This window comes from Crocodylus porosus, unplaced genomic scaffold, assembly GCF_001723895.1.
Source record: "Crocodylus porosus isolate Cpor-Errol unplaced genomic scaffold, CroPor_comp1, whole genome shotgun sequence".
Lineage (NCBI taxonomy): Eukaryota > Metazoa > Chordata > Crocodylia > Crocodylidae > Crocodylus > Crocodylus porosus.
Genome location: NW_017728910.1, coordinates 32,742,263 through 32,756,425, shown reverse-complemented (window position 1 = coordinate 32,756,425; position 14,163 = coordinate 32,742,263). Strand labels below are relative to the sequence as shown.

General features: G+C 42.8%; 1 protein-coding gene across 1 annotated transcript; it reads right to left on the bottom strand.

Annotated features, from left to right (window-relative positions):
* Positions 1–9,461: 9,461 nt before the first annotated feature.
* PAQR9 (progestin and adipoQ receptor family member 9) lies at positions 9,462–14,157 on the bottom strand (the record flags this gene model as incomplete). The annotated part of the gene is made up of 1 exon (XM_019532555.1): positions 9,462–14,157. A coding segment is annotated over one exon (1,020 nt), but the record flags the coding sequence as incomplete, so codon positions are not given.
* Positions 14,158–14,163: the final 6 nt, after the last annotated feature.

Below are 14,163 nucleotides of genomic sequence, written 5' to 3'. Positions count from 1 at the left end.
TATTTATTGAGTGTGTGTTATTATATGTCACTGATCATGTCAGTAGAAATATAGGTGTGCACTGCAGCCGAGTTACTGCTGCTATTCAGTGTTTGAATTTTTTAGCTTTATGTGATTTTAGTTGTGTAACCTAAGCATTGCACTTCAACAGATTTTGTTCATTTTCATTTGAAGTTAGCTAATTTCAATATGATTGCTATTGCTTAATGCATACAAAAACTAACTGTAAAATAAAATTGAAGATACAGCACACTCCTATTAAAATAAGAATATTGACAGTGGGAAGAAATAGCATATATGCCTAGGACAAAAGTATCCTCTTAATGCAAAATCTAATTTTGGACTTATATATTTGCTGCTAAAGAGTTTATAGGAAGCACAGCAAAACATAAATGTTTCATTTGGATTAGCTTGTGAGTGGATCCTCTGGCACCTACTAAGTCTGGTATTACAGGGCTCTTAGTTTCCAAACTGATTGACTCCAAGATACAGTGCAGATTAGGTTACAGCAAGAGATGGGAACAATGTTTTGTTATTGTAATTCTTACCCTGTTCTAGTTCATTACATGTTTCTATGTTTATCTTGGATTATATTTTGGACAATTGTCCTTCAGTTGGTGAAAGAAGAATGTGTTTTAGAGGATTGTGTGAACTTTTAAAGCAGCACAGGGTAAAATGCCTTTGTCTTCTCTTGAGTGGTGAGTCATGTAGGTCCCCGGAGGAGTGCTCTCCACTCGGTTCTCCGTGTGGCAACACTTGCCGTGCTGACCCGTGTTGACAGCGCTTCCTTAGTTCTGCCAGCTCAGTAGGGCTCTGTTTCAGCAGAACAGCTAAGCACATGCTCAAGCTCATGCAGCTGAATAAGAATAAACTTAAACACATGTTTAAAGTTAAACGCCTGCTTAAGAGCTTTGCTGAACTGGGGCTGATAGGAATGAAATATAACTCTGTCCTGGAGCAGAGAGATGTAATGACGTAGCTAGCTGGGTACCCCAGGCAGCTGCTATACATGAAGGTAGTGGTGACTTCCAGTTGCTGCTGCTGTCACCGGTGCTTTTGTACAGTTGCAATGGCAAGAATATTTTTTCTGCACCCCCTCCTCAAGTTAGTGCCAGAGGCATTTACCCTGGTTGCCCTGCCCCAGTTACTCCACTGATCTGATGAAAGCCTATTGTACACACCCAGTAGAAAGCAGACTGTGACTGTAAGTGTGACTGTCTGATGACTGTACACCACTCCTTTCACTCTTTTACAAGAAAGCAAGCTGAGATTCTGAAACACAGTGGCATGATTTTGTGTCAATAATTGGATTAATAGTCCCAGAAATGTGGAACCCAGGGTATAGATAGTCCAGAACAAACCGTCCCTTTGTACTGTGCCCTGTGGCACACCACTATTATCCAGAACAGGAGTTATGAAAGGCAAAACTGACCTTTCCTTTCCTAGTAGCCAGAAGGTAGGTGAAAGTTCAACTCTACAGATGGGCTTGTGAAGGGGATGTGTGGGGAGAATGGGAAAAGGCAATGGAGCTCATCATGTTCCAGCAATCAGGGAGGCACAGGTGCACTGAGCGCTCTCTACTAGCAGTCTGATTCCTAGGTTGTGCTACATCTTTTGAGCCCATGAGGTCTTAGGGAGGCCAGAATTAGAGAACCAGCTTCACTACATCCCCAAAGGACATGGTATATTAGAAGAAGGATCTCTCCAGTGATCTGCCTCGTACTGTTAGCAGAAAGTGTACTTTGTTGTTTCACTACAAAGCAATGAAGTGTCTTCCCACTCCTCAGGCAAGTCCTCAGCCCTATTCCCAAACCTGCAGTCAAGAATTCTGCCTGCCTTAGGCGAATGTTCATGCAGCATATGAGCTTCTGGCAGCTCATCTGCTTGAGACTGCAGTGCTACCTGCTTCCACTAAGATATGGATTTCACCTTTGAGACAAGATGACATTATTTTTTAAAGGGGCTTTAGCTCCAAACTCTTATATTGTGCCAGCACTGTACCTAGAGTACAATGTACCAATAGTTTGAAAATCACAATTCTGTACAGGTGGCCATTTGCTTTTATGGACAGTGTTATTTCTGGGGGGTTTTGTCAAATAATGATATCATGAGGGAAATAGATTTTTTTTTTATTTCCAGGTTGAAGGCAAGACAATTACAGTACATCTGCTTCTCACAATGGGGGGATAAGGTACCAAAGGTCAGAAAACAGTCACTATATAAGTTCCTTTTGGTCTTCTTCATCTCATCCAAGTCTCAGTACTTTGAAACTCAAAACATGATTTTTGTGAGTTTCTAAGATATTTGATGTCCTACAGCCTGATCCAAAGCCTGATTAAGTCAATGGGGAGTGTGATACCTGTGGATAACAGCTTTCTGGTTTGTTATTTATTAATTGCTTTTTGCTGGGTTTTGTTGTGTTCATCTGAAACTCAATATTTTGAGTCGTTGTCATCTTCCAGTTGTTCTCAACCTGTTTAAGCACCCTTCAGAAAATGCCAACTCTTAGCTTTCACTCAGTTTTGATTATGGAAAAATAATAAAACAATTCTTCTGTTGTAGGAACCACAGAAAGATCATGACAGACAAAATATTTTTGACACTATGGAGTCCTATTTGAAATCTTTGGGTTTATCTTATAAATCATAGGTAAGTATTTGCATACCTAACAGTGCTAATACTGTGAGGCACCCTATAGCACACTTAAAAGGATGTCATGGCATCCTGTGAGAATCAATGAAATAACCTGATATGGCTATGAAACCTCCAAATAACTTCAGTTGACTTTGCATTTGGCTTTTAGTCTGATTTTTAACATCAAGTACACTACGCAAGATAGTGTATGCAGTTATGTTGGATTACATGTGCTGCTTTCTGAGGTACAATGCTTAAAGCAGCTTTGTTGTATAACCTACATGTCAGTGGTGCATCATTGGTTTTAGTCCAAGTTCAGCAAAGTGCTTTAGCGTGTGCCTCACTTTGAGCATGACAGCATGAGCACTTTTGACCTCAGATGACCCATATGCTTACTTAGCCACATGCTTAAGTGCACTGAAATAGGGCTCTTATAATTTGTGTTGTTACTTTCTCCACAGAGTGATCCAATGAGCTCTTACTTGCTTGAATTTTATCAGAAAACCACATAGATGTTGCATGTCCCTGCCAGTCAGAATATTCTTTTCTAAATGAAAACTATATCCTTGTGCTTTTGGGTAAAGATATGTATTTGATTACTACGAATATATTCAGAAGGAAAATTTCTTGGGAAAATATTTACTGACATTCTGAGATAGATGTTACCTAGTAAGATAAGCATAGGTTGCATTTCATTGTAATTTCTTGGCTCTTACAGCTTTTTGCATCTAGGATGTGGAATTCCCTTTCCTGGGGGTTTCTAAGTATCTGTCATGAATTGTTCAGGTGTACTTGATCCTGCTTCTGAGGATTAAAGCCCTCCTGAGAACTTGTTCAGGCCTACATTTTTTATTATATGATTTGGTTTAGAATCAAAATTATATGTTTTGATTAAAATCTAAAATTTGGAGAAGTTCTTTAAAATTAAATACTCAGGGATCAGAGAAGAAAGTATGGAGAGAGATGAAAAATCCAAAGGAACTAAGATAAAATAGCAGTGAGATCTATCAAAAACATATGCATATGTATGACAAAAACAAACAAAAGTGAAAAATGCATAAAGTAGTGTCAATAAAATTGAGGCAAAGTTTAAATTATTATAGTGTTTGGAGAGAATCATTGATTTATAAAATGAATGTAAATCACAGAACAGGAAGCTCATTATGTCCAATGGGGAGAGGTACTATTTGCTGATGGCACACAGATAAGCTTTTAAAATAAGTTGAAGGAAAGTTATCTACAAAATGCCCAATCAATTAATAAGAAGTATGGAATTGAGCTATAAATCAGAATCTACTAGAAACCTGAGGCTTTCCTCTCAGTTTTTCATCCAGGCATAGGTGGCGGAAGGGGGAAGACTAACAAGGCTTAACCCCCCCACAAACGTGGGACAGTGGTAGGGCTTCAAGTAGTTGCAGCAGGAGTGGGCAGGGGCGCGCATGCAGTGGTGAAGGAGGGAGTGGGGCTGGGGCTGGGGCTGGGGCAGGCGCTGCACAGCTGGGGCACAGCGTGGGATGGAGCCATGAGCGGCTTGTCCAGGGGGCATGGCTCCTGCTGCTTTCCACACCCCAGGAGGTATGGGGGGCATGCGGCCCCAGATTTGTGCGGGGGAAGGTGGGCTGCTGCTGTGGGCTGGGGCCAGGGTCACGCCGGGCTCTTGCTGGTGGGAGGGGCTGGGCCAGACTGTGCTCAGGGTGGGCAGTGGTGGCGCTGGGAGTGGGGCTATGGGTAAGGGTGCTGCAGCCACCCCAGAATTCGCCATATCCCCCCCACCCTTCTTCCCAGCAGTGCTCTCCTGGGGTGCACGCAGTAGCAAGAGCTGCATGCCAGGCACCCCCTGTACAAGCCACTTGCAGCTCCGTCCCACACCCTGCCCCATCTGTGCAGGGCTTGCCTCAGCTCAAGCCCCAGCCCCACTCCCTCCCTCACTGCTGGGGCCTCAATCTGTCCCCCCACGCCCATGGCCCTTTCTCTTCCCCCTGCCACTTCCCCCACAAACTTACCTGCTTGGGGGCACGTGCATGCATGCTCAGCTCCCGCAAAATAATTTTTTTCTCTTTCACCTAGGCATCTAGGAGAAATATCATTCATCTCACCCATTTATCTTTCTCCTAATACTTTTAAATAAAAAGATTAAATCAAAGTGTTTATTTGACCCATCATTGTGGCAAAATTAAATAACACTACATTATGCGGTCAGAATAATTTGCTAAGTGCAATTATTGCTAAATACATTCATTGCTATCACTTCTAGGCTGTTTCGAAGATGATTGTAGGCAGGGGGTATATCACACATGCATACGAATGTGAAATAATAAACTCTGGTGCTTATCACGTCAGAGTTTATTGCTCCTGGGCTCAGTGTTTACACGTGTGGCCAGGACTGCGGTACATTGAGCCAAGTTGGAGCAGCCCTAGCTAGTAGGAGGCCTGGGGGTCAGCCTGCCAGCCCAGTACTGCTCTCACTCAGCTCAATGTGCTGCAGAGAGGCTAGCTGGGGCATGAGGGGGCTCCAATGTGGGGCAGCCCCCACACTAAAGCACTCATGTCCCAGCCAGCCAGGTCAGCTTCTATACGTGTTGCTGTGGACTTAAAAACTCCATAGCAGAGTAGAACTTGTATTTACAAGTAATACCTGGCTGCAAAGTTCATTAATTTACTCCAGCCAAATAGCCTTGCATGTGTAGATATCGAGATGCTTACTGCAGAGTGAATTAGTCTACTTCACAGTAAATGTCTTGTATAGACACACCCAAAGAGATTTTTCACTACACCGTGTTAAATTCATGGAAAAAGTATGCCATGCATTTGGGTTCTCTATAATATGAATTGACTAGGTCCATGCTCAGAAAAATAAAGAAGAATCTATAAAGCATAGCCATGGAACTTGTACTTTTCTGAAGTGGTTTAAGAGCTACTGATGAAGAGTACTATATAGAAGCTGGAAATTATTGTTACTTGTTGGAGCACAATGGCAGAGCAGTTAAAGCCATTGTGCTCCAGTGAAGGTAACTTCCCACTTTTCCAGAAGTATGAGTTAAAGCCTCACTCTGGACTCAATCTGAAGGCTGCCCTGAATGGACCTAGCACTGAATGGGTGCCTGGTCATTTAGGGTGCCTATACAAGTGCAGCAAGGCTGTTCCAATGCGCCGTAATTACGTGTTGGAGCAGACTCGATTAATCAAGTAACTACTGTGCTTCAGCAGACTCCGGCATCACGTGTATCAGCATCCCCCACACTGAAAGATAGTGGGGGGAGTAGTGATTTAACTACAGCTTGTTATATGAGCTTTAGTTAAAGTGCCCCCACCACCATTTTTAAGGATGGGGACGCTGATACATGCGACTCTGGGTGCTTCAATTAGAGCAGCTCTTAGAGCTGCTCTAATTAAAGTACTCCTCCCCTCCACTCCTGAAGCACATGTATAAATGCCCTTAGGTTAGGAAGTCAAAGAAAGCCAATGGTTAGCCATATCACATCTTTGTGCAGTTGGCTCCCAAAACTGGCACGCCTTAATCAAACTAGTTCAATGGCCATTCAGCTAAGGTGAATTTCTGATCCATTGCCCTTACACTTGCTTATAGAAGGAAATGAACAAACAGTATAAATGCATTTCTACAAAAAATAGTTCAGAAACAACTTTATTTATAGCTCACATTTCTTTTTGCTAAAAATGCATAGTAATTTTATAGTAGTCAGCATCCAAAATTTTGCAAAGAACAAACTGTTCAAAAAACAAAGAAAAATAATCAAACAAATGAAGATTAACACTTATTTTTGGTCAGCTGCATGCACAGACCCTTATATATGATATCTCAGTGTCCAAAAGTGTGCTTGAATCACTAGCAGATACAATTATGAGACTGTTACTGTATGTTCCTTATGTCCCTCCATCCTATTGACTCCCACCTACAACTACAAACTCCCTGGCATTCATCTACACTAGGAATACACAATGTAAGGACCCTTTAGCTTTTAATATGGCCAGGCAAACTGAAATTGCCAGGGAAGTGGAATTCTGCTGGTGGTCCCTCATCAAGAATTACAGGCAAATATTTGATCTCATTTTAGTCAGCTGATAAATTACTGCTGGATTTGATGCAACAGAGCAAGATCTATCTTGGCAAATGGTTAGTATGTCCATGCATGTCATTTTGCTGCTGTCTGTACCCATCTCCAACAAAATTCTGACGATACTGAAAGGAGGTCTGTAAGTGTAAGTCCATGTAAAAACTTCCTTAAAATCTCAGCTGAGCATAAAAGAAGGTTCTGACACTCACTGTATTTAGTTGCAACTTGACTTAGGGATTGGCAGCCCTCACCTGGCATGACATGGAAGCTAAGATTAAATTACTAAAGAATGGGGAATTGGCTAAATTACTATTTTCCCCTGGGCCTTATTCTCACCACTAATTAGAAGAAGCCCCTAGAAACTCTTCACTTTTACCTACTGAACTGCACTATTTTTAACTATGGGTTACAAAGGATTTCAAGAAGGAAGAGCAAAATGGGTGAAGAATCTATTAAGGATGCTTGGCTAAGGGAGTGGATACATATGCCATAAAAAGTTTAGTTTAGTTTCAACAGATATAAGGGCCTGAAATGACTCTAGTACCTTTTCCTCACCCAGAAGTCCAAGCTTGTCCTTCTGTAAATGCTCTTACATATGTTTCATTAAGGACTGGAGCAACAGCTCTTCAGTACTCTGTTAAGAGCTATCTGAGCTCAAATACATTTGAGGCCAGATCCTACTTCCACTGACATTTATGACAATCTTTTCCCATTGTCTTCACAGCAATGTTGAACACTACCAGATCCCTGCATGAACAGCCAGATCTCAGATGAATGTAAGAGGGCTGGTCTGGACAAATGGATTGCTAATCCAGTTTCTATATGTAAAGAAGCACTGCTTAACTTTCCTTTCCTTCTTTCCCTGATCCTTCACAACTCTTTCCCATTAACCATCTTGAATAAAAGTTTACTATTCATTTAGAGCTGGACAGTTTCCCACTAAACTAAATGGAAGTTTTGCCATAGACATCACAGGAAATCAGACCACAGCCTTTGCAAGATGGATCTCTCTTCCTGTCTAGTTGCCGATTCTAAGAGTTTTGGACTCTAGAAACATTCATGTTCCTTTATCAGTGAGATAATGAACCCCACAGAATATGACATTCTTTGTGCCATAGTTCTATTAATATTACTTAGCAACTTTGCATTTTAAGTGCTTTAAAAACATTAGCTAAGCTTCAGGACAAGCCTATGAGGTAGGTAAGGTCTATTATCCCCAGTTTACAGCTGGAATAACTGAGATGCAGAAGGTCAAATATACTCCAACATATTTTCATTAACTTAATTGAATCTGCCTCAAAAAGTTTAAATAATGTGCCCAAGGTTACAGAGCAATTAGTGGCAAGGCTGGGGTTAGAACATAAGGAGTTCCTGGCTCCTATGGCCACCTGGCCTTGCTGACTCTTAGTGGCCCCAAGACATGAAATATGACTCCATGCATGATTTCATGTTTTAAGGCATGTGGATGGCAACCAAGTGAATTTAAGCAGTAAAATAGTGTAATAATTCCTTGCAAGTGCACTGCTTGGAATATTTTACTGCATTAGAATTTATAAAAAAGATGCAGCTAACTCAAACTCACGCTCTTGTGGTTGGATTCAGCGAAGAAATGATGAAGTGGACATTTTAAACTAACAAACAACATTCTTGCATGAGAGAGAAAATAAATAATGAAGGTCCCTAGTCCAAACTTCTAAATTGCTATGCTCACAGCATGCAGACAAGAACTCTGTGTATCTATAACCTTTCAATTTGTTTCCAAAGCACAGATGCAAATTGTGTCATGGAACAGCTGGGAGCTGAGTGGACATTCTGGGTGCTGACATTCAAATGAATACACCAAGCTTCTCACCTGAAGAATTTCAGCTTTGCCACAGCAGTGTAGAGGAGTTGCTAGAAGCCAGGTATGTTACTCACTTGACCTTTTTCTATTCTACTTCAAATGCTACATGTTGTTCTGAACCAGCTGGAAGCTAGATGCCATCATCTACACATCATTATCTGAGCTACAATTCTAGGTATACAAGCTCATCACAAAAAGTAACGTCATTGTGTGCTATCATTGTAGGGGCTAGTTCCCCACATAAGCCACTGATGGGCCAAGAAATAAACCTTACATACACATGTATAGCCTTATTATGAGGGTCCAAGACCCCAATCCAGAATGCTTATCTGCATGTACCTTCAAAAAAAATGCCTAATGTGGATTCTCTTAAGTTTTGGAGCAGGCCAGGAACAGAATTTTCTCCCTCTACTCCCTACGCCACAAATGCATTTTCTGGCAAGTGTTTTTGTCTCCTAAAATGCTCTTCTAGCTCCTATCTGTCACAGATCACTCCTTTTGTCCATGTTGTGGATGTGCCCACAGAGGCACCAAATACTCTTTGCAAGCTTGTTAAGTCTAGGATGGGTAGTGTTCCCCCACTTAGCCAGTAAGGATTTTGCTATTCACTTCCATGAGAGCAGGACTGGATGTCAGAGTTGTGAATGGCTTGTCCCACCTTTAACATTTTCAATTCAATTATGATTTTTTAATCCATATTTATGAAAAGCTGGCCAGCAAAATATCAAATTGTGCTATTATCATTGTGTGAGCCCTTTAAAAATAATTAGACATTCAAGTAATAGTGCCTCAGAAATTATGCAGAGAAGTGTGGCAATTATCATGGTAACCATTTATTTATCTGCATTTTAAACAAAAAATGACTAGCTAGAATTCTGACAACTCAATCAGTTCTCCCCATACAGTTTCCACCAGCCCATTGGCAATGACTCTGGGAGCAATACTTGCAATCAACTTTCCCAAATCATCTCACAATGGGCTTAGATGTTAAACCTGTCTCTAAAAATGTTGCTGAACAGAAAGGTTTAGAATGAAGCAATATTCTTAATATTATTTATTTGTGCCAAATCTGCAAATTAGGTGGAGTTTTAACCATCATTTATGAATGTAAATAGGATTCCAGCTATAACTGCAATCTAGTCAATTCAACTACTAACCTGTTGGTGATAATGAAGATATCTAGATATCTATATATAGATATAGATATCACATGGCTTAACTGAAAATATCAAATGTATTTTTACAAGTTAGGCATGGCCTTTCTGACATTGCCTCTTGAGATGTCCTCTACATCATGACTGACAAGCACAAATAAAACTCATTATGCAATATGCTTTAGAGACTTCCTTTACATTTAGCTCGTACACTCAGCTGTTTTGAGCCATCTTTTAGCATTGAGAACTGTTGTCCTTGGCTGTCCTGTTTTCTTGTTCAGTTCTTAATTGGGGGTTGGATGTCCTAATGGCATTTCTTAAGTAAATCTTTCAAATAAATGATTTTTTTTGAAGCTTGTATAAGCCATCCTACATAAGGGCTAAAAATTTTTTTCCAATGTGAGTGCATCGTATCTGAAACATCAACATTGTCCTTAACGTATCAAGCACGGTCTATGTGCATAATATATAGAGTAAGAGATGATGAATATTATGGGTCTGAACATCAGGAGCTCTGCATGCACCCCCATGTAGCGGGGGGGGAGGGGGCTGTAACCTGGCACAGTTCCAAGATCTGGCCCTATATTTATTTTTAACAAGAGCTTGCAATTTATTTATTTAACAATGTGGACCACATCTGAATGGAGAGATTTTTATCATGGACTAACATCCATCCCTATTAACAGCTGTGTAGACCCCCTCCTGTCTTACTGCCAACTGAGTAAAATCCCTGGGGCAATGACAATCATTTGTGGAGGAGGAATATCAGGAAAAATAGTTCATGTAGTTCTAGCATCTCTTAATGCAGTTTAGCATCTGGAAAAAAGTATACAGCAGCACAGGGCCAGTAATGCCCATGGATCACAGCTTGGGATCCAAGGATTCATCTAATTTAGTTACATCTTTTATAACACAACAAGTGGCCCAGCCACAAGTGATGTGTCAACAACTCAAACAGCAGACAAAGAATGAATGTGATATATTTTCATTGCATTATTAAATACTGTAGCTCCATAATGCCCATTTTACCATAATAGTTAAAAAGTATTTAGACAGAGAAAGTGAAGCAGTCCTCCTTTTCCTTCAGCTTCCCATTTCATAAGGCATGAGAGAAAACCCTTCATACTGGGCCTAAGATGCCTCAATAACTGTCACATCAATGGTATGGGACTGGGAAATTTTCTGCTCCAAGTAGCCTCCAAAGTAAGTAGTGAACAGGAAAGTACATCTATGAGTTCAAGCAGTTTAAGCCTCTTAATGGAAACAAGCCCCCTGCAAATTCCAAACTCTCTCTTGTTTTAGTGGGAGTTCTAGGAATGAAAGGCCTTCAGGGCTGAGCCTCACATGAGAGAGAATTGAAAAGTCATTGGACTGGGGAGTCCTACTGCTATTTACAGTGGGAAAAGCCATAGCATCTTACAAAATAGGCTCTCGCCTACAGAAACATATGCGCCTCTGAAGCAGTTAGTCTTTCAGGTGCCTACCTGCCTTGTGCCTGGGAGAAGTCTGCTCAAGTATTCTTGGAAACAGTGTTAGAGACCTAAGTAGGAGTTAAGACACCCAACTCCCACTTTTCAGGGAAGTGGAGACCCTGAAGGCATTTTTGTCCATATGCAACTGTCCCTCCACAGTACTAGAGGTAGCTCCACCACTAAAAGTAAGTCATTGGTGCATTCAACTTTCACAATCATGTTTGTGTGAGGACTCCATCCCCAAATTAAAGGCATGATCCTATATTCCCTACTCAGGCAAAACTCCTACTGAAAACAATGAGAGTTATGCCTAAGTGAGACAAGACATCATGCATGAACATAAATATACAGCTAGAAATGTATTTCTACATAGAGATAAATATGCTGCATGTAAAGAGCAACTGGGCTCCTGTACAATACAGCACTAGGGTTCTACTGAGGAATGACCATATGTTTTGAAAATTAAGTACACGTTATCTGTTATCTAAACGTCAAGATGCAATTTCCTTCTATTATGTTATTGCATACTGGTTATTTATCTAGCTGAATCAGGTTAAAATGTTTCTGTTTATAACCCTGTTTAAAGTTTGCCTAGATTTATTAGTATTGATAGTATGTTAGGTCACTAACAAGAACGGAATTTTCAGGAAGGTGATGCCTGAGTTGCTGTGAAAAGGTATTTATCATAGCTGCATTTAAAAACAATCCCCCCCCCCAAAAAAACAACAACAACAACAAAACAACCCCAACCCAAACTATTCATCAGTAAGGTTGTTATCCTGCAAAATATGGTGACTCAAGGAAAGTCCAGCCTCCAGATCCTCTGCAGCCTAGGGCACAGCCCCATAGGTAGGGCTTCAAAAACACCCAGCTGCTGCAGCAGCATACTGAATTAGGAAAATGCAGAAGGATATCAAACTAATTATACCTCGTGTTCACAGAGAGCCAGATTCTGCCTCCTGTTCTCATGTTCCATAGTACCTTATTCTGTAAGTAGTTGCAGGATGGCAGTACCTGACAGCTCCAATTCAAGAGCAAAAGCCAGATCTATATACTTCATAATTTAAAAAAAAAAATGTAGGGTTGAAGGCCTGTAGGCCAAATCCTACTCTCCTTACATTCAGTGCTTTGTGTGAGTACGGCAACTGGGTTTTGACTACATAGGTTTGATCCCTTGCTGGTACAATGACTTCAATGGCACTGTGCCAAACCATACCAGCTAAGGACCTGGCTCTAGATTTTCACTTTGGACTTGAATGGCAACATCAGCCACTCAACCTTCACTCTTACAATTGACCAGACATCCTTGATTAGGTTACAACTTCATCATTCGTATTTTTTCCCCCCTCTCTCCGTAAAATCCTAACAGTAGTGTCCACTCAACTGAGTTCACTAGCCACAGAGGCTATAATACCACAAAAGCTAGAGAGCTGTCAGTTTGTTTGCATTTAAAATCCAGTTTCAGTGCTCATAACCTCAAAGAGGTACTCCAGTAGCACAGAAGAAGAAAAATGTCAGTGTATAATCTGACAGGAATTCCACATAGGAGTTGGTTAAAAATCTACTAATAATCATTGCATATGCATATATTGCTAATTTAAATAACATCTCCTAACCAGACTAGCTGGCCTGAAGTTAGTAAGTGGCATTCACAGTCCATGCATTTTATTGTTTCCTAGTAGACTGAACAGTAGTGCTACACAGGTTCTGCCCGTACCCTAACAGCAAGGCAGCAGCAGCAGGTTGTTAAACAGCAGGGCTTGATCACTTCCTCTCAGGGCCTAGTGGTTTAAATGGTAGCAGGAGTTTTCTAGCAGGATGGCAACTGCTGGTTTCCTCTTGCAACCCCTCCCCCCTTGGAAGGGAGTGGGCTCTTTTGCCAGTGGGTTTCACCTCAGGTTTGCAGCATCTTCTCAGAACAGCAGGACTAGGAAGAAGGGCAAGGAGAATATCTGGCCCAACTAGTCCTGCTTGCAGAGATCTGCCACATTCAGGAACTTCCTGATGACCATCCCCAGGCAGAGTATGAGGAGCAGCATGTAGCCCACGGTGCCCAGGTAGGTGGGGGCGGTGGGTGGTGCCTTAAGGAAGGTGAGCAGCCCCTCCTCCACATAGTGCATCTGGTCATAGATGCTGAGGAAGGTGAAGATGTGGAAGAGCTGGTGGCTGTGGCCCACGATGTCGAAGCGGCCTGGCTGGATGCGCTCAGGGATCTTGCTGACATTGAAGAAGGCGGCCACCAGCAGCCAGAAGTAGCGGCGGTAGAAGTAGACGAAGAGCGTGGGGTTGTGCGCCCGCAGGTCAAAGAGGAAGCTCTCTAGCATGATGGGGCAGGCCATGCTGAGCGGCATGGCGAAGACAAAGGTGCGGATGGCAAAAGGGTAGGCGCAGCACTCGGAGCGGCTTCGGCAGCAGGCCACGGTGCACGTGACGGCCAGCACAAAGGCCACGGGCAGCACCAGCGCGCTGTAGAGAGCCAGCGGCAGGCTGCAGTCCACGTACCAGCCCAGGTGCTGCTGCAGGTAGCGGCTCAGCGCCCGGGCATCCAGCAGCCGAAGGTGGGGCAGCAGGTAGTAGGAGTAGGCCACAGTGCTGGCAAAGCCGTAGTAGCTGATGGAGGCATAGTCCAGGTAGAAAAAGGCGGCGCGCAAGCGCAGCGACAGGCAGCTGAACACATGGGCCGTGCAGCTCATGGCGAAGGTGAGTACGACCCCCGAGGCGTAGCACCAGAGCGGCAGCAGCGCGGGGTGGTGGAAGGGCAGCTCGGCCGCGCCGCGCAGCAGCAGTAGGCGGCAGAAGCGGCTGAGGAAGAGCAGCAGCGGGATGAAGTGCGTCCAGAAGTTGAGCGTCTCGTTGGTGGGCTGCAGCACGGAGGCCAGGCACTCCTGCGCCGTGCAGTGTAGCCGCCGGTAGCCCGACAGGATGAAGCACTCCACGAAGTCGGCCGGCACCTCGTCCCAGCGCAGCAGCGGCCCGCCGGCGGGCGC